Source organism: Lethenteron reissneri, chromosome 54, assembly GCF_015708825.2.
Source record: "Lethenteron reissneri isolate LAM-NWPU_2019-01 chromosome 54, ASM1570882v1, whole genome shotgun sequence".
NCBI lineage: Eukaryota > Metazoa > Chordata > Hyperoartia > Petromyzontiformes > Petromyzontidae > Lethenteron > Lethenteron reissneri.
The window spans coordinates 5,064,250-5,082,824 of NC_083832.1; the positions used below are offsets into that span (position 1 = coordinate 5,064,250).

Here is an 18,575-nt window from a genome sequence, read left to right on the forward strand (position 1 = left end):
AGGCAGGGAAGCCGACAGCACGGACAGCTCGAAGGAGGTGGGGGGGGGGGGCGGAGTTCCGGGCTATAGAGAGGGCATCAGAGGAGAAGCTAAAACAAAAATATTTTTAAAATTTAATTTTACCAGGTAAGACCCCACTGAGCTACATATTTCTTTAACAGACGCGGCCTGGCTGTCACAAATGATAGCTCAACGAAGTGGCTTGTCGTCACGTTGACATTTATTGCAGCCACATGCTGTGAACGCGCGTCGATTCTAAACGTGGAGGGAAAACCGAAAAGAACGCGGGGAAAAAAAAGACATCCACGCGAGCACAGGAAGAGAGAGAGAGACACACACCACAAACTCCAAATATACAGCAGCAGGCGTCAGGGTTGGGATCGAACCCACGACCTCCTGTATACCAGGCGAGGTAGTTAACATCTCCTAGCCACCGTGATGATGATGAGAGAGAGACACCGCAAACTCCAAATATACAGCAGCAGGCGTCAGGGTTGGGATCAAACCCACGATCTCCTGTACACCAGGCGAGGTAGTTAACATCTCCTAGCCACCGTGGTGGAGGCACCAACCAGATGGGAAGTCACAGCGTTGCAAACAAACACCGCTCCCACCCTTTCAATTAACAATTCTTAATTGTGGATGTCGACAACGACTGCGCATGGAACGAGGAGGTCCCCGCATCAGCTCAGACAGGGTTCCTTTGCCTGCAAGACGAGCGGTTCACCAGCATTAATTCGAGGCAAGCCTGACTCCGCTAACACTCTGCGCGTCGAAACTGGTCCAGACTTTTGCGAGTCTTGAAACACTGGCGGATGGGGGTTGGGTATGAAATATATATTTTTTTGAATGCCCAGAGGCGGATGGATACGTGGAGAGAGGAAACATCGTCCCTGTTCGTCGATTTACTCTCTACCGCGCGGTGAAGAGGTTCCCGTCCACGGTTTGATCGATCCGCTTGACAACGAGGAGGAGGAGGGCGAGGTGGATTGTGCGGGATAAGCTTTCCCCGTGTGGGTTGTCCATGGTCAGGGCCAAGCGGAGTCTCAGCGAGCGAGAATTCCTCTCTCGTTAAAAAAAAAAACACACAAGAAGCATCATTCAGCGATTGCTGCCGCTGCTGATGACGCTGCACGAGCGCGCGTGCCCTCTCCACTCGGTCGCAAACTTCTGCTGCTGCTCCGATGGCCCTCGAAGCCCGCGTGCTCGCTAGGTGAATTGCCACATCCCTCCTTCCCCAGATTGACCCTCGAGTTTCCGCCGGAATTTTCCATCGATCCTCTCCCGGTGACAATTCAAAGCAATCCCGGGAGATTTTAATAATGGGGGATATTTAAAAGAAACGAATTTTATCATAATAATAATACTCAGAGTAACAAAAAAAATATCTCCCGGAAAAGATGTTCAGTCAGAGTTTGGCAACGCCGCTCGCTTAGGCACATGGCTGGTTTGTAAGCGGTCACAGTCACGTGGTGCGTTGGGGAAAGCTCAAGAGACCGGGACGTGGCAGGCCCAACCCGCAGTCTGGAGCTATGCCGCAGTTAAATCGACGGACAGATACGGGTTGCGATTTAGCCTCAGACGATCCCACGGTGGTGACACGTGCGTGCGCGTGACACGTGCGTGCACGCGTGACACGTGCGTGCGCGTGACACGTGCGTGCGTGCGCGTGACACGTGCGTGCGCGTGACACGTGCGTGCGCGTGACACGTGCGTGCGCGTGACACGTGCGTGCGCGTGCTGTGACGCTGCGAAAACGAGCCCGCGTGTTCGTGTCACGGGACGCGCATTCGTGAGCACCGCGTCGCACGAAGTCACCCCACGACCAAAATCACCACGGCGGCAAGCTAAGCAAGCGTTGAGACTGGGAAGCCACGTGGAGCGGTGGCCACTGATACACAAGCAGGTTTCCACAATAGGGCAGTGTGTGGGTTGACCCCGTGTTCGATATGCAGAGGGTTCGTGCAGGGGACATGTTTGATGGATTCACCAACCCGCACTGACCAGCATGGTAAAGTATGGGTCAAATAACTCCCTGCCCCTACGACCGATATGGGACTGGGAGGCCTTCATCCAGCAGCGGATTGACAAAAGATGTATGCATGTACAATGTGGGACGTGAACAGTGGTCGATCTCGATTTAAAGCTTTCGTGACTGCAGGGATCCATCTTCTTGGATCTTTCGGTAAAGTCACGTAGAAGGGAAGCAATAAAATAAGAAAAATAAAACATAATAAAATAAAATAATTCTCACGACGTTTCGGCCACAACGCAAGCGTTGTGGCCGAAACGTCGTGAGACGCAAGCGTTGTGGCCGAAACGTCGTGAGAATTATTTTATTTTATTATGTTTTATTTTTATTATTTTATTGCTTCCCTTCTACGTGACTTTACCGAAAGAACCAAGAAGATGGAGTGATCGATCTGTTTAACACGTAGACTTTCGCGACCAATATCATCCATAATAGAGATTTTCTGGGTTAGATCGCGTAGATGTACGTGATCTAACCCGAAAATCCTCCATCGTGAGTGGTCGTTCTGTTGACTCACCTCCTAGCCATAGGAATGTGGAATTTCCAACCACTGGTTCAGGCCTGGAGTAGGATTTCGAGCACTGGCCCCCTCCGCCCCATCGCAGGACCCCTCCCTCTCCACTGTCTCATTTCCATAAACAACATTTGACCTATCCACTTGGAGACACCGTATTCTCCAGACTCTTGATTATCCGAGGAGCAGACAGCTGTGATGCAGCTCTACTGTAGCACGCAGGGCCATTGACACACCGCCAGCAGGCGATCACACGGCGTGCCGCGGTGGTGCATTCTGGGATGAGTGTGAAGCGGTGGCAGCACTTCCGTTTTTGCCACCACAGAAGCCGAGCCATTGCCGCCTTGCGTCGTGCGTCAATGGACGCGTCGAGATATCTATACGTATGTTGAACTTCTTTCGCACCGTATGTTGCCAACCGTGTTAATGGGACGCGTGTAAGGCGAAGATGTGGTGACGCTCCGTCGTCCACAGTGAGCGCTTGACTAGCGTCACGTGCAATGGTAGCCCCCTGCCCCCTTGGTCCTGCTTTGCCCTGAGCCTAAATTATTTTGGACATCTCTGCACGGTCAACGTATGACGCCTTTCGTTCTGGATCGGCTCGGCAAATTAGGCAGTGGGGAAAGGGAGGCGTGGTCATGTAACACCACGGCTAGAGGCTCTGGCCGCTAGACCAACTAGGCGATTACATCGCGTTGGCCGTAGCTAAACCAAAACTATTTAAATAATTTTTCATGTTACCAGGTAAGGCTCCACTGAGGTGTAACATAACTCTTTGTTCAGAAGTGACAACGGCCATCACAAATCAAAGCGCAACGTAGTGGCGTATCATCACGTGGATATTTATAGCGGCCAAATACTCTAAACGCGTGATGTTGATTTTAAATGAGGAGGGAAACGGAGGACCTGGATAAAAATCCACGCAACCACCACGGGGAGAGAGAATATTCAAACTCCAAATATACAGGCATCATCAAAGTCAGGATCGAACCCACGACCTCCTGTATACATAACAAGATAGTTAACATCTCGCAACCGTGGCTCGCTCTGCGTACCTGTGGCCGTGCGGGCCTTGTTCTTGTGCTTGGGCGTGAAGCTGGAGTTGGAGCTGCCAAGGAGGCCGGCGTGCGAGTAGAGGGCCGGCCCGTAATCCTGCCCGCCAGCGCCCAGGTACGGCGGGTACATGGGGATGGGGTGGTGCGTCGTGGTGGCTGGCACGCTTCCACCGCCTCCACCGCCGCTCTGCTCCCCTCCCCGCGACGGGCTGCAGTTCTCCATCTTCATTCCCTGCTGTTCGGCAGCCGTCATGAGGCCAAAGTGGACGCCCTTCTGGCCGCCACCGCCGCCACCGCCGCCGCCGCCACCGCCGCCGCCGTCCTTCTCCTGCCCCGGCGCTGCCTCCGGCGTCCCGGGGTCCTTGGGCGGCGTGGGCGGGAAGCCGAAGAGATGGTGGTGGGCCGCGGGGCTTGCCGCGTGGTACGGCGCGCTCACCGGTCCGCCGGGGTGGTGGTGGTGGTGCTGGTGGTGGTGGGCCTGGTGGGCCGCGTGGGCCGCGTGAGCCGCTTGGGCCGCGTGGTGGAGGGCCCACGCCGGCGGGCCGTGAGAGGCGTGCCCGCCCAGAGCCTTGCCGCTGTCGAGCCAGGGCAGCGCCGGGTGGCTAGCGAGCAGGTGCGGACGGCATACCTGGGCACCTGCAGAAAGGGTGGGGGGGCGGGGGGGCAGTGGTGAGAATTTCCGCCGGTAATGGTCCCCACAACATTGGTGTTCATTCCCCCCACCTTACCCGCCCCCCCCCCCCGTACTTTACACACTGATGTCAATCCCAGTGCACCTACTTTACCGGGAGTAACCGCGCCGTATCAGAATTGGAATATTTATTTATACTGCAGGAGGAATCCGATGAGCTACTAAGCTTTTTTCGCAGATGTCCGGTAGGGGCACGGGGTCAAAACGTTACAACAACAAACAATACAAAAAAACACAATAGCAGTGTGAAGTATAGGAAAGGTAAATAAATCACTTTCAATTTTTTACTAATAAAACGAACCTACTTTTTTTTTTATCTAACCAGGTCATGCACGATATATGATTGGTGGCTGGAGATGAGAAGACATAGTCCGAGATGTGGCGATGTGTGATTGGTGGCTGAGAATGACGTGACAAGGATGAGGGGAGGAGGAGGAAATGGGAGAGGGGACCGTGCGGATATTGGCGGACGTCGGAGGGGGAAGGACGAGAGGAGAGGGCTGTAGTTGAAGGAGGGAGCTGTGGATGGAGGGAGCTGTGGATGGAGGGAGCTGTGGATGGAGGGAGCTGTGGATGGAGGAAGCTGTGAATGAAGGAAGGAGCTGTGGATGGAGGGAGCTGTGGATGGAGGAAGCTGTGGATGGAGGGAGCTGTGAATGAAGGAAGGAGCTGTGGATGGAGGGAGCTGTGGATGGAGGAGGGAACTGTGGATGGAGGGAGCTGTGAATGAAGGAAGGAGCTGTGGATGGAAGGAGCTGTGGATGGAGGAAGCTGTGGATGGAGGGAGCTGTGAATGAAGGAAGGAGCTGTGGATGGAGGGAGCTGTGGATGGAGGGAGCTGTGGATGGAGGGAGCTGTGGATGGAGGGAGCTGTGAATGAAGGAAGGAGCTGTGGATGGAGGGAGCTGTGGATGGAGGGAGCTGTGGATGAAGGAGGGAGCTGTGGATGGAGGGAGCTGTGGATGAAGGAGGGAGCTGTAGATGGAGGGAGCTGTGGATGAAGGAGGGAGCTGTGGATGAAGGAGGGAGCTGTGGATGGAGGGAGCTGTGGATGGAGGGAGCTGTGGATGGAGGGAGCTGTGGATGGAGGGAGCTGTGAATGAAGGAAGGAGCTGTGGATGGAGGGAGCTGTGGATGGAGGGAGCTGTGGATGGAGGGAGCTGTGGATGAAGGAGGGAGCTGTGGATGGAGGGAGCTGTGGATGAAGGAGGGAGCTGTGGATGGAGGGAGCTGTGGATGAAGGAGGGAGCTGTGGATGGAGGGAGCTGTGGATGAAGGAGGGAGCTGTGGATGGAGGGAGCTGTGGATGAAGGAGGGAGCTGTGGATGGAGGGAGCTGTGGATGAAGGAGGGAGCTGTGGATGGAGGAGCAAGCTGTGGATGAAGGAACGAGCTGTGGATGAAAGAGCGAGCTGTGGATGGAGGGAGCTGTGGATGAAAGAGTGAGCTGAGAATGAAGGAGGGAGCTGTGGATGAAAGAGTGAGCTGAGAATGAAGGAGGGAGTTGTGGATGGAGGGAGTTGTGGATGAAGGAGCGAGCTGTGGATGAAGGAGCGAGCTGTGCATGAAGGAGGGAGCTGTGGATGGAGGGAGCTGAGAATGAAGGAAGGAGCTGAGGATGGAGGGAGCTGTGGATGAAGGAGGGAGTTGTGTATGAAGGAGCGAGCTGTGGATGAAGGAGCGAGCTGTGCATGAAGGAGCGAGCTGTGGATGAAGGAGGGAGCTGTGGATGGAAGGAGCTGTGGATGGAGGAAGCTGTGGATGGAGGGAGCTGTGAATGAAGGAAGGAGCTGTGGATGGAGGGAGCTGTGGATGGAGGGAGCTGTGGATGGAGGGAGCTGTGGATGGAGGGAGCTGTGAATGAAGGAAGGAGCTGTGGATGGAGGGAGCTGTGGATGGAGGGAGCTGTGGATGAAGGAGGGAGCTGTGGATGGAGGGAGCTGTGGATGAAGGAGGGAGCTGTGGATGGAGGGAGCTGTGGATGAAGGAGGGAGCTGTGGATGAAGGAGGGAGCTGTGGATGGAGGGAGCTGTGGATGGAGGGAGCTGTGGATGGAGGGAGCTGTGAATGAAGGAAGGAGCTGTGGATGGAGGGAGCTGTGGATGGAGGGAGCTGTGGATGGAGGGAGCTGTGGATGAAGGAGGGAGCTGTGGATGGAGGGAGCTGTGGATGAAGGAGGGAGCTGTGGATGGAGGGAGCTGTGGATGAAGGAGGGAGCTGTGGATGGAGGGAGCTGTGGATGAAGGAGGGAGCTGTGGATGGAGGGAGCTGTGGATGAAGGAGGGAGCTGTGGATGGAGGGAGCTGTGGATGAAGGAGGGAGCTGTGGATGGAGGAGCAAGCTGTGGATGAAGGAACGAGCTGTGGATGAAAGAGCGAGCTGTGGATGGAGGGAGCTGTGGATGAAAGAGTGAGCTGAGAATGAAGGAGGGAGCTGTGGATGAAAGAGTGAGCTGAGAATGAAGGAGGGAGTTGTGGATGGAGGGAGTTGTGGATGAAGGAGCGAGCTGTGGATGAAGGAGCGAGCTGTGCATGAAGGAGGGAGCTGTGGATGGAGGGAGCTGAGAATGAAGGAAGGAGCTGAGGATGGAGGGAGCTGTGGATGAAGGAGGGAGTTGTGTATGAAGGAGCGAGCTGTGGATGAAGGAGCGAGCTGTGCATGAAGGAGCGAGCTGTGGATGAAGGAGGGAGCTGTGGATGAAGGAGCAGTATGGGTAGTGCTCGGTGTAGTAATGGCTAGTGATAGGGCTAAGGGTAGGCCTGGTCATAGCTGGGAGGCAGGGCAGAGAGTAGCAGCAGGATGGACTAGCCCAAGGGTCGACAACCTGCAGCTCCGAAGCAGCATGCGGTGGCTCTTTAAGGACTGTTGCTTCGTGACGTTAATCATTCAGGACTAACACTGTCTTCGTTTTCACCACAGCGCATTGCGGCCACGTTGATCGAATTCGAAAAAAAATGCCTCTTTTTGTCACTTTCCGCAAAAATGTGTCGGATACTCAGTGGGGGCGGAGGGTAGACACGGGGGTGGGGGGAGGTGTGGATGGTGAAATCACCACATGACGTCACTTGCCCACCTGCTCGCCCACTGAAAAAAAACTAAAATAAAAGTTTAATTTTTAAATCCTTTATATTAAGTTCGCATGCTTGCTTGCTTGCGTGCTTGCTTGCTTACGACCGTGCAAATCTTTCGGTCGTTTTTTTAACCCACTTCCCGTGATCCAATCGAGCTGACATTTACCACACAGACTCGTTGTGCCAGACAATTAATGTTCGTGAAAAAAAATTCCCAAAATATGACACTTTTTAGGCAAAAAAAAATTATTTTACATATATTCAAATAGAACTCATTCATCGCTTTGGCTGAACGTCACAGTATAAGAACCCAGAGCGTAACCCCTCCACAGGCCGTGGCAGAGTAGCGCAGTTGGTAGCGCCCTCGCTTCCCATGCCAAAGGTCGCGGGATCGATCCCCGCGTCCTTCACATGCGAATATATTTTTAAATCCTTTATATTAAGTTCGCTGCCACGCATATAAAGGATTTATAGTGAAAAACTTTGTTTTTACGGGTTATACTTATTATTTTACCAGGTAAGGCGCCACTGAGCTGTATAGCTGCTTTTCAGAAATGACCTGGCCACAAATGATAGCTCAACGAAGTGGCTTATCACCCAACTAGTAAGTTTTGTCACGTAAACAGAACATGCAAATTCCTTACTAGTACAGCACACCGGTGTGTTGGAGAGCCAAGCCACAACATTTACAATCCCTCTACATTTTTCAAAAAAAAATTTAACGTGTCGGAAAAAAGCAGAGGACCCAGAGAAAAACATCCATGCTACCATGCGGAGAGAGACAAACTCCAAATATACAGTTTAACACATAAACTTTTTCGACAAATATCCATAATGCAGGTTTTTTGGGGTTAGATTGCATACGTATAAACGTGTCGTTAAACCCGCCACAACCTGACACAGCCAATTAGTAAGGTTTGTCATGTAAACAGAATATGCCAATTCATTACTAATAAATATACAGCAGGCGTCAGGGTCGGGATTGAGCCCATGACCTCCTGTATACCAGGCGAGGTTGTTAACATCTCGCCACCGTGGCACCCCCCCCCCCACCACCCCCACGACATGCCGGCCAGCCGGAAACTTTTATCCTAACATAATACGATGACATTTAGCCAGGAAAACGACGCGTTTTCTTTCAGGAGGGACCAGCTGCTACTTTGGGATGTTTTAGCCGATATCAGTTACAATGTCGTTGTTGTTGTTGTTTGTTTTTAGCTCGAGGAGGACATCAGAGAACACAGAGACAACGCAGGCAGAACAGGGGGAGAACAAAACAAACTCCGCACTGCAAGGCGACCGAGCTGGGCAATCAGACCCCGGCCCCTTATTGCTGTGAGGCAAAGCCGCAGCTATGGAGTCAACATTGGGGGGGACCAAATCTTTCAGAGGGTCTGGGGGTCCCCCCCCCCCCCAGAAAAAAATGTAAATTTGAAAACGAATTTCCTGCCATTTCCTGCCTAAAATAGTAAAAAATTCACTAACTCATAGGATGGATTTTATTTATTTACAATAATGTCTAATAGTGTATTGTATTACATGCCTCTGTTTTTTTCTTTTTTTACCTTTTCTTGTCTCATTGTATGTAATGGCAGAGATTAGGGATAAAAAAAGTACAACCATAACCACAATCATATAAACAGACATCTATTTTATAGCAATATATTGAAGGGGGGGGGGGGGACATTCTGAACATATTTGAATATTGGAGGGGTGGGGGGGAGGCACTGATGGTTACACCTGCTGCCACCCTCCCGCCCAAGATGGCTGCTGCTGTTGTTGTTGTCACATCGCTACCGGCGAGATGTCAACTACCTCGCCCGGGTTCAATCTCCTCCCCGAGGCCTGCAAATTTGGAGTTCGGACATCTCTCTCCCCGTTGGTCGCATGGGTTCCGGGTCCTCCAGTTCTCCCCTCCACATTTAGAATCAAAGTGCGTTTAGGGAATTTGGCTACCGCTGTACATTTCCACGTGATGATATTGATGATGTCACACTTCGTTGACTTCGAATTTGTGAAAGCCAGGTCGCTTCTGACAAAGGGTCACATATGAGCTCAGTGGGGCCTTAGGGGCCGGCCATAAATGACGTCACGCGATTTTGGACGATTTTTGCCCCCCCCCCCTTCGTCACACGGCGTCACAAATAGTCAGACCCCCCCCCCCCTCAAATATGACGTCACAAAGCTCTGCCCCCCCCCCACCCCCCAAAAAATAAAACATGCTTCAAATCGCTTTAAACTATTGCCGTTGTAGTGCGTATTTAATGTGGCGCTGCACTCTGATGTTGTAGGAGAAACATTTATATAAAAAAGTATATTTAAGTAAGTAGAACGTGTTGTGTATATTTATTTAAAGTTGCGCATTTTGATGTGACGTCACATTTCTCAAACCCACCCCCCCCCCTCGTCACACATCGTCACAAATGTCTGACCCCCCCTAGGTGCGTGACGTCATTTATGGACGGCCCCTTACCTGGTGGAACAAAAAAAAAATTCCTTGCCTACCTCCACCTTCTCTCTTCTCGCATCCCCCTGTTCCACTCACACGGCTTGGGGCGGCCGCTGTTTCTCGTTGTCTTCGCCGGGAGTTCGAACTCCGCATTCACAACGTGGCTCTGCGCTTATTCAGCAGCGGTTCTCAGACTTTGTTGGCGACTGTACTGCCCCCTTTTGTTGAATTTAGTTCCAAACAGAGGAGCCCCCCCCCCCCCCCCTTGCCTGACCCGACGTGGTGGTTCTGAGAAATCACCGTCTGAATAATGAACGTGAATATCTTAACCAATTGTCCACTTTGTGGGGTATTCTGGCCAGCCAAACTCAGCGGACGTTTCGATCGCAACATTTGCGATCGAAACGTCGTCGTTTTTTGTTATTTTTTTGTTATTTTCTTGGAACCTATCTACGTGACTTTACCGAAAGACCCAAAGCAGATGAGGGTGGGCTAGTTGTTGTTGGTGGTGGTGTTAGGGGGACGCAGTCGATTACTTTGTCCCACGTGACTCAAGAGCTCGCGCGGGATGATAATAATAATTGTTCAATTTGTAACGCGCGCAAATTTACAGACGTAGTGGCCGCAACTCAGAGGCGCGGAGCCAAGCTCAGAGTCGCTCAAAAGCACGTGATTGTAGAGGTGAGTTTTTAAATCTCTCTTGAAGGAGGCGATTGAGGTGATGCTGCGAATGTGCAGAGGGATATCGTTCCAGACTGTTGGGGCTGCCACCGAAAAACGGCGCATAGACACGATGACCATCCTGGATCTTGGTATCAAGAGGAGGTCGTGAGTAGTCGCGCTGCGCAGGCATCTGCCGTGTGCTGAGCTGCAAGTTGTGAATAATGAAGAAAGCTACGGCGGGCAGGCGGATATGAAGGCATTGTGGCAGAGGCAGGCGGTCTTGTATGTGACGTCCCGCGCAACCGCGCGGGACGTCCTCAGACGCAGCCTTCGAGCTCGCGCGCTCTGCGTCTGAGCGCGTGTCACGCCGATGATCGCTCCCGGAGCCTCATCCCACCCTGAAACGCCCGCGGATGCGTGTTTGTCAGCCGGCGTGAATGCCACCCCAAGCTCCGTCCGTGCGCGCATTAAGAACGACGCGCACGCTCGCTCCCTCCGATACGAGAGAGAGAGAGAGACGGGGATGAGATCATGATCCAGGAGGTGACGGTGTCACGTGGGAAGCACATACAGAGAACGTATTACGACTATTAATTTATATTTTTTACCAGGTTAAGGCCCCACTGAGATATTTAGCTGTTTTTGAGAAGCGATCTGGCCATCACAAATTATTGCTCAACGAAGTGGCGGCTTATCATCGAGTAGAAATTTACAGCAGCCAAATACTCCGAGCGAGTGTTGTCGATTCTAACTGGGGATAGGAAAAACCGGAGGACCTGGAGAAAAATCCACGCGACCACGGGGAGAGAGAGAGACACCACAACCTCCAAATATACAGCAGCAGATGTGAGGGTTGGGATCGAACCCACGTCCTCCTGTACACCAGGCGAGGTAGTTAACATCTCCTAGCCACCGTGATGATGATGAGAGAGAGAGACACGCAAACTCCAAATACAACAGGCATCAGGGCCGAGATCTAACCCACGACCTCCTGTATACCAGGCGAGGTCGTTAACATCTCCTAGCCACCGTGATAATGATGATGAGAGAGAGAGACACGCAAACTCCAAATATACAGCAGGCGTCAGGGTCGGGATCAAACCCGCGACCTCCTGTATACCAGGCGAGGTAGTTAACATCTCCTAGCCACCGTGATGATGATGATGAGAGAGACACGCAAACTCCAAATATACAACAGGCATCGGGGCCGAGATCGAACCCACGACCTCCTGTATACCAGGCGAGGTCGTTAACATCTCCTAGCCACCGTGATAATTATGATGAGAGAGACACGCAAACTCCAAATATACAACAGGCATCGGGGCCGAGATCGAACCCACGACCTCCTGTACACCAGGCGAGGTAGTTAACATCTCCTAGCCACCGTGATGATGAGAGAGAGAGAGACGCAAACTCCAAATATACAACAGGCATCGGGGCCGAGATCTAACCCACGACCTCCTGTATACCAGGCGAGGTTGTTAACATCTCCTAGCCACCGTGATAATGATGATGAGAGAGACACGCAAACTCCAAATATACAACAGGCATCGGGGCCGAGATCGAATCCACGACCTCCTGTATACCAGGCGAGGTAGTTAACATCTCCTAGCCACCGTGATGATGAGAGAGAGAGAGACGCAAACTCCAAATATACAGCAGGCATCAGGGTCGTGATAAAACGCACGACCCTCCTGTACACCAGGCGAGGTAGCTAACATCTCCTAGCCACCGTGATGATGATGATGATGAGACAGACGCAGACTCAATTCACAGCAGGCATCTTCAGGGTCGAGATCGAACCCACGACCCTCCTGCACACCAGGCGAGGTAGCTAACATCTCCCAGCCACCGTGATGATGATGATGAGACAGACGCAGACTCAATTCACAGCAGGCATCTTCAGGGTCGGGATCGAACCCACGACCCTACTGCACACCAGGCGAGGTAGCTAACATCTCCTAGCCACCGTGATGATGATGAGACAGACGCAGACTCAATTCACAGGAGGCATCATCAGGGTCGAGGTCGAACCCACGACCCTCCTGCACACCAGGCGAGGTAGCTAACATCTCCCAGTCACCGTGGTGATGATGATGATGATGAGACAGACGCAGACTCAATTCACAGCAGGCATCTTCAGGGTCGAGATCGAACCCACGACCCTCCTGCACACCAGGCGAGGTAGCTAACATCTCCTAGCCACCGTGATGATGATGAGACAGACGCAGACTCAATTCACAGGAGGCATCATCAGGGTCGAGGTCGAACCCACGACCCTCCTGCACACCAGGCGAGGTAGCTAACATCTCCCAGTCACCGTGGTGATGATGATGATGATGAGACAGACGCAGACTCAATTCACAGCAGGCATCTTCAGGGTCGAGATCGAACCCACGACCCTCCTGCACACCAGGCGAGGTAGCTAACATCTCCTAGCCACCGTGATGATGATGAGACAGACGCAGACTCAATTCACAGGAGGCATCATCAGGGTCGAGGTCGAACCCACGACCCTCCTGCACACCAGGCGAGGTAGCTAACATCTCCTAGCCACCGTGATGATGATGATGATGAGACAGACGCAGACTCAATTCACAGCAGGCATCTTCAGGGTCGAGATCGAACCCACGACCCTCCTGCACACCAGGCGAGTTAGTCAACATCTCCTAGCCACCGTGGCTCGCCCACCAGCGTACCGTGGGCCTGCCGGTAGCCGTGGAGGCGAGCGCCGGGCCCCGCGACGTAGTAGGGCCCCTGCACGGGGGCCCCGGGGCCGTCCAGGTGGTTGAGGAAGGCGTCCAACTCGTCGGCCGGCATGAGCTGCCCGGCCGCCCCGGACTCAGGCCCGTAGCCGCCGTGGCCTAGGTTGGACTCCACGCCGTGGTGGTGGCCGTGGTGGTGGTGGTGCTGGCCCGGGGCGAGCGTCGCAGAGGGCCCGTGCGGGTGTCCGAGCCACCGGCCACCCTGCTCGACGCTCCCTTCCATCGCGACGGCGGTGGAGGAGGTCTATGCCAGCGCTTCTGCAAGGAGGAGGGTGGTGGAGGTGGTGGAGGTGACAATGGTGATTATGGTGATGGTGGTCGTGGTGTCAGCACGTGTCCATGGTGGTGGTGTTTATAGCGGTGGTGGTGGTCGTATTGATGGTAGTTTGGTGGTGGTAGTCGTGGTGGCATCGGGGAAGATCGGGAATGAGGTAAGTGGGAGAGAGAGAGAAACACAGGTGAGAAACGGACATGAGCTGCGAAAGCAAAATAAGAATATAACAATTTAATTCTTCCACGATCGCTTTGTCAATCCACTGCTGGGTGAAGGTCTCCCCACTCCGCATCGGTCACGTGGGCTGTTTGACCATACTTCACCCTGCCGGTGAAGTGCGCGTCCAGAGGGGGTGCTCAGGGGTCGTCGGATATCACTCGCCACTGATGTTGGCCGTGGCCGAGTATCAAACTTAGGCTGGCCAGGTTCACAGCGTAGTCTCTGGGAGTGTAGGGTCTCTGAGTGAGTTTACGGGTCACTATGTAACTATATGGGTATCTATGTAAGTATATGGGTCTCTATGTACGTCTATGGGTCTCTATGTGTGAGTTTATGGGTCTCTATGTGTGAGTTTATGGGTCTTTATGTGTGTTTACGGGTCACGATGTGAGTCTATGGGTCTCTATGTGTGAGTATACGAGTCTCTATGTAAGTCGATGGGTCTCTATGCGTGAGTTTATGGGTATCTTTGTAACTATATGGGTATCTATGTAAGTATATGGGTCTCTGTGTACATCTATGGGTCTCTTTGTGTGAGTTTATGGGTCTCTATGTGAGTTTATGGGTCTCTATGTGTGTATATGGGTCTCTTTGTTTGAGTATACGAGTCTCTATGCAAGTCTATGGGTCTCTATGTGTGAGTCTATGGGTCTCTTTGTGTGGAAATGGGTCTCTATGTGTGAGTCTATGCATCTCTATGTTTGAATATACGAGTCTCTATGCAAGTCTATGGGTCTCTATGTGTGAGTTTATGGGCCTCTATGTGTGAGTCTATAGGTCTCTTTGTGTGGAAATGTGTCTCTATGTGTGAGTCTATGCGTCTCTATGTTTGAATATACGAGTCTCTATGCAAGTTTATGGGCCTCTATGTGTGAGTCTATGGGCCTCTATGTGTGAGTCTATGGGTCTCTTTGTGTGGAAATGTGTCTCTATGTGTGAGTCTATGCGTCTCTATGTTTGAATATACGAGTCTCTATGCAAGTCTATGAGTCTCTATGTGTGAGTCTATGGGTCTCTATGTGTGAGTCTATGGGCCTCTATGTGTGAGTCTATGGGCCTCTGTGTGCGTCTAATGGTCTCTATGTGTGAGTCTATGGGCCTCTATGTGTGAGTCTAAGGGTCTCTATGTGTGAGTCTATGGGCTTCACTGTGTGAGTCTATGGGTCTCTATGTGTGAGTCTATGGGTCTCCGTGGTGTCAGCACGGTTGGCATTGAGCCCCCCTTTGCCCGGGGTGTCCTCTCGACCCTGGGCCCCCTACACCTTGTGGTGGGCAACCGGCGCAGTTGCACCGCCTGCGCACTCCGTGGCGGGGTCGCGACACTGGGCGGGCTTCTTTAATTTGGAACGCGTCGCATTTTTGTGTCCTTGCCAGAAGTGCTCCAGAGACGGCGGGGATTTTGGGAGTGTGGGAGCGCGGGGGAGGAGCGGTGGCGCTGTGGTTAGGGCACTGCGCTACGAACCAGACGACCCAGGTTTGACTCCAGCTCACGCGGCCCAACAGCGGCGTGGATAATATCTGAACCGGTCCGACGTCTCCGCACGCATCAAAAGAGTCACCTGGTGCGGTGTGTAAGCAACAGCGGTGGGGAGACAAAGGCGGCCGGGCGTGGTGTCTGACACGCCACCCCCACGTGTGCCGTGCCGGCCTTCATCGGTGCTACTCGAAAACAGCACTTGCCCCAGCAGTCTGTTAGAGGCTATACGGGGGATCTTTGTTCCCTTTATAAAAACGAAACGTCTCATCGACCGTAATTGCTGTCAAACGTTCTGCCCGTCGTGCAGTCAGTGTCACACACACACACACGCGCGCGCACGCGCGCACGAAAGACAAAGATCCCCCGTATAGCCTGAACAGACTGTTGGGACAAGTGCTGTTAGCGAGGACCTTTGAAGGCCGGAACGGCACACGAGAGGGTGGGTGGCCAGCACCACGCCCGGCCGACTTTGTTTCCCGCATCAGGTACTCATTTGAGGCTGAGTTGACCTAGGGGAGACCCATGACCAGTTCAGATAATCGTCACTGGGTGTTGGCCGTGAGCGGGAATCGAACTTGGGTGGCCGGGTGCGTAGCGCAGCGCGCTAACCACTACACTACCGCTCCCCGCACACACGTACACACACACGCGAACACACACACACGCGTACAGACACACACACGTACACACACATAGGCGTATACACACACACACGCGTATACACACACACGCGTATACACACACACACGCGTATACACATACACACACGCGTATACACACACACACGCGTATACACACACACGCGTATACACACCTACACACGCGTATACACACACACACGCGTATACACACACACACACGCGTATACACACACACACGCGTACAGACACACACACACGTACACACACATAGGCGTACACACACACGCGTATACACACACACACGCGTACAGACACACACACACGTACACACACACAGGCGTACACACACACGCGTATACACACACACACGCGTATACACACACACGCGCATACACACAGATGCTCGCGTTTACGTGTGTGTGTGCAGTAGTGCAGCAGTTAGCGCTACGAACCCGAGCTCGATTCCTGGCCACGGCCAACACCGGTGACGATTATCTGAACTGGTCCTGGGCCTCCCCTAGGTCGACTCAGCTTCAATTGAGTTGCGGGGAGACAAAGGCGGCCGGGCGTGGTATCGGCCACCCACCCACTCGTGTGCCGTTCCGGCCTTCATAGGTGCTCGCTAACAGCACTTGCCCTAACAGTCAGTCCAGGCTATACGGTGGGTCTTTGTCTTATACGATAATAAAATATATACCGGAGATCCCCGCTTTTACGACACAATAAATCCATGGAACTCCCTTCATATAACGAGCCCGTTTTCCCATAGTACAAACAGGAAAAACGCCAGTTGACGATGTTGTTGCGTTTTTTTTCCCTTTCCGTGTTTAACAGGGGGGGGGCGTTTCATTTGACAAAAAAAAAATCCACACGAAAAAAACCCTTGAGAAGAGCAAAAGCGCCGAAGCCACATCGGAAACCAGACAGAATGTGGGTTCGGAGTCGTGTCAGAAGCTGCGAGTTTTGACGGCGTAAATAGAACCGGTGATATTTAACGTCGTAAATCGGGTACACGCTGTAAAATATACAATAACCTCTTCTTGGTTCTTTCGGTAAAGTCACGTAGAAGGGAAGTAAGTATTTTATTACTTCCCTTCTACGTGACTTTACCGAAACAACCAAGAAGATGAATCCCTGCAGTCACGAAAGCTTTAAATCGAAAAATACAATAACCTGTATCTGTCCTCCTGTACGTGTATATGTATCTGTCTATGTGTATGTATGTATGTGTATATGTCCATTTCTATGTGTGTGTGTGTCTCTGTATGTGTATCTGTGTGTATGTACGTGTATGTCTTTTTCTGTGTGTGTGTGTTTCTGTGTGTGTCTCTGTATGTATTTACGTGTATATGTCTTTCTCTACGTGTGTGTGTGTGTCTCTAGTCCGGCAAAACAACTTCCTACCTGCTCATGGTGCCGGACGGGCAATGCTATCTTGGGCAGTGCTGTGGGGGGAGGGCCAATTCCGATTGGCCTTTCCCCTCATGGCATTTGTGACCACCACAGTGACCAAAAGGGGGCTATGGATGGGTGCGAGAGGCTGGTAACCCCTCCACCTTAAATTAATTACCACTAAACCACGACGGAAATTTTTAATTAATAAGCTTGTGCCAGAGGCCCCGGGGGGACAGCTGTCTATGACCTCTACTGGCCAAACTCCATTTGGCGGAGCCAGGAGATTGAATCTTTACCCTCGGGGCTCCTCCAGAAACAACAAAAAACCACTGCGTGTGGCCACGTGGAGTTTTCGAACGCTCACTGCGGAGGAGAGGCTGCCACTCCTCTGTTGGGAGCTGGACCGGTACCGCCTGAATCTCTGTGGTATTCAGGAGGTCCGGTGGACCGGCTCTGGGGGGCGTGGGAGCGTGGCATTGAGGTGTTGGAAGCTGTAAGCCCCAGGCTACTTTAGGTTCGCCTTCCCATCAACCAGAGGTGAGGAGTGGTGGTCGTGGTTACTTATGCCCCCACTGAAGACGAACATCCGTGAAGGGATGCAAGCAAGGCCGATGAGTCAGATGCCTTCTATGACCTCCTGTCACAGGTGCTAGCTAAAGTGGCCCCTCGGGATAGAGTCATCTTGTTGGGCGACTTCAATGCCCGAGTTGGTCATGATGCTGGCACCTGATCTGGAGTGATTGGAAGGCATGGGCCAGATCAGCTCAATAAAAACGGCAGGAGGCTGATAGATTTTTGTGCAGCTCATGGGCTTGTAATTACCAACACGCTGTTCTGGCATCGGCGCATCCACACATCATGGATGCATGCCGGGTCCAAGCAAGAACATCTGCTCACTAAATAGTGACGAAACAGCAGATGCGGACCCATGTCCTTGACACCAGGACCTACCGTGGAGCTGATCTGCCCACTGACCGTCGACTTGTCATCTGTAAGATGCGCCTGCCATTCTTCTACTCCAGTGGTGGGTGTACACACAGGACCCCATTCAAACCCTTAGTGACATGGTCTCAGCTAGCTTATGAAAGTTGCAAGCGAGAATTTAATCATCGCTTGCAGCTGGGGTTGGCATTGTCCACCACTCCTCCTGTTGTCGTGGGGAAATGGGCGAGGTATAGGACTGACTCATGTAGCTGCAATGGCTGCTTTGGGTACACGGTCCAGACCTCCCCAGAGACCCTGGCTGACAGAGGAGGTGTTCAGGCTGGCTGATTAAAGCGACAGGCCCACTCTCATCGTCTACAGCATCCCACGTCAGAGAATGAGGAGG

The 18,575-nt window shown here is 52.6% G+C and overlaps 1 protein-coding gene across 2 annotated transcripts in view; it reads right to left on the bottom strand.

Annotated features, from left to right (window-relative positions):
* LOC133356573 (endothelial transcription factor GATA-2-like) overlaps nt 1-18,575 on the bottom strand; it is an 82,964-nt gene that overhangs the window by 20,182 nt on the left and 44,207 nt on the right. For both annotated transcript variants that reach the window (XM_061574161.1, XM_061574160.1), the window contains exons 2-3: nt 13,174-13,497; nt 3,602-4,237 (exon numbers count right to left, since the gene is read on the bottom strand). In XM_061574161.1, coding sequence (XP_061430145.1) covers nt 3,602-4,237; nt 13,174-13,462 — 925 coding nt within the window. In that variant the 5' untranslated portion in view covers nt 13,463-13,497. The remainder of the gene's footprint in view (nt 1-3,601; nt 4,238-13,173; nt 13,498-18,575) is intronic.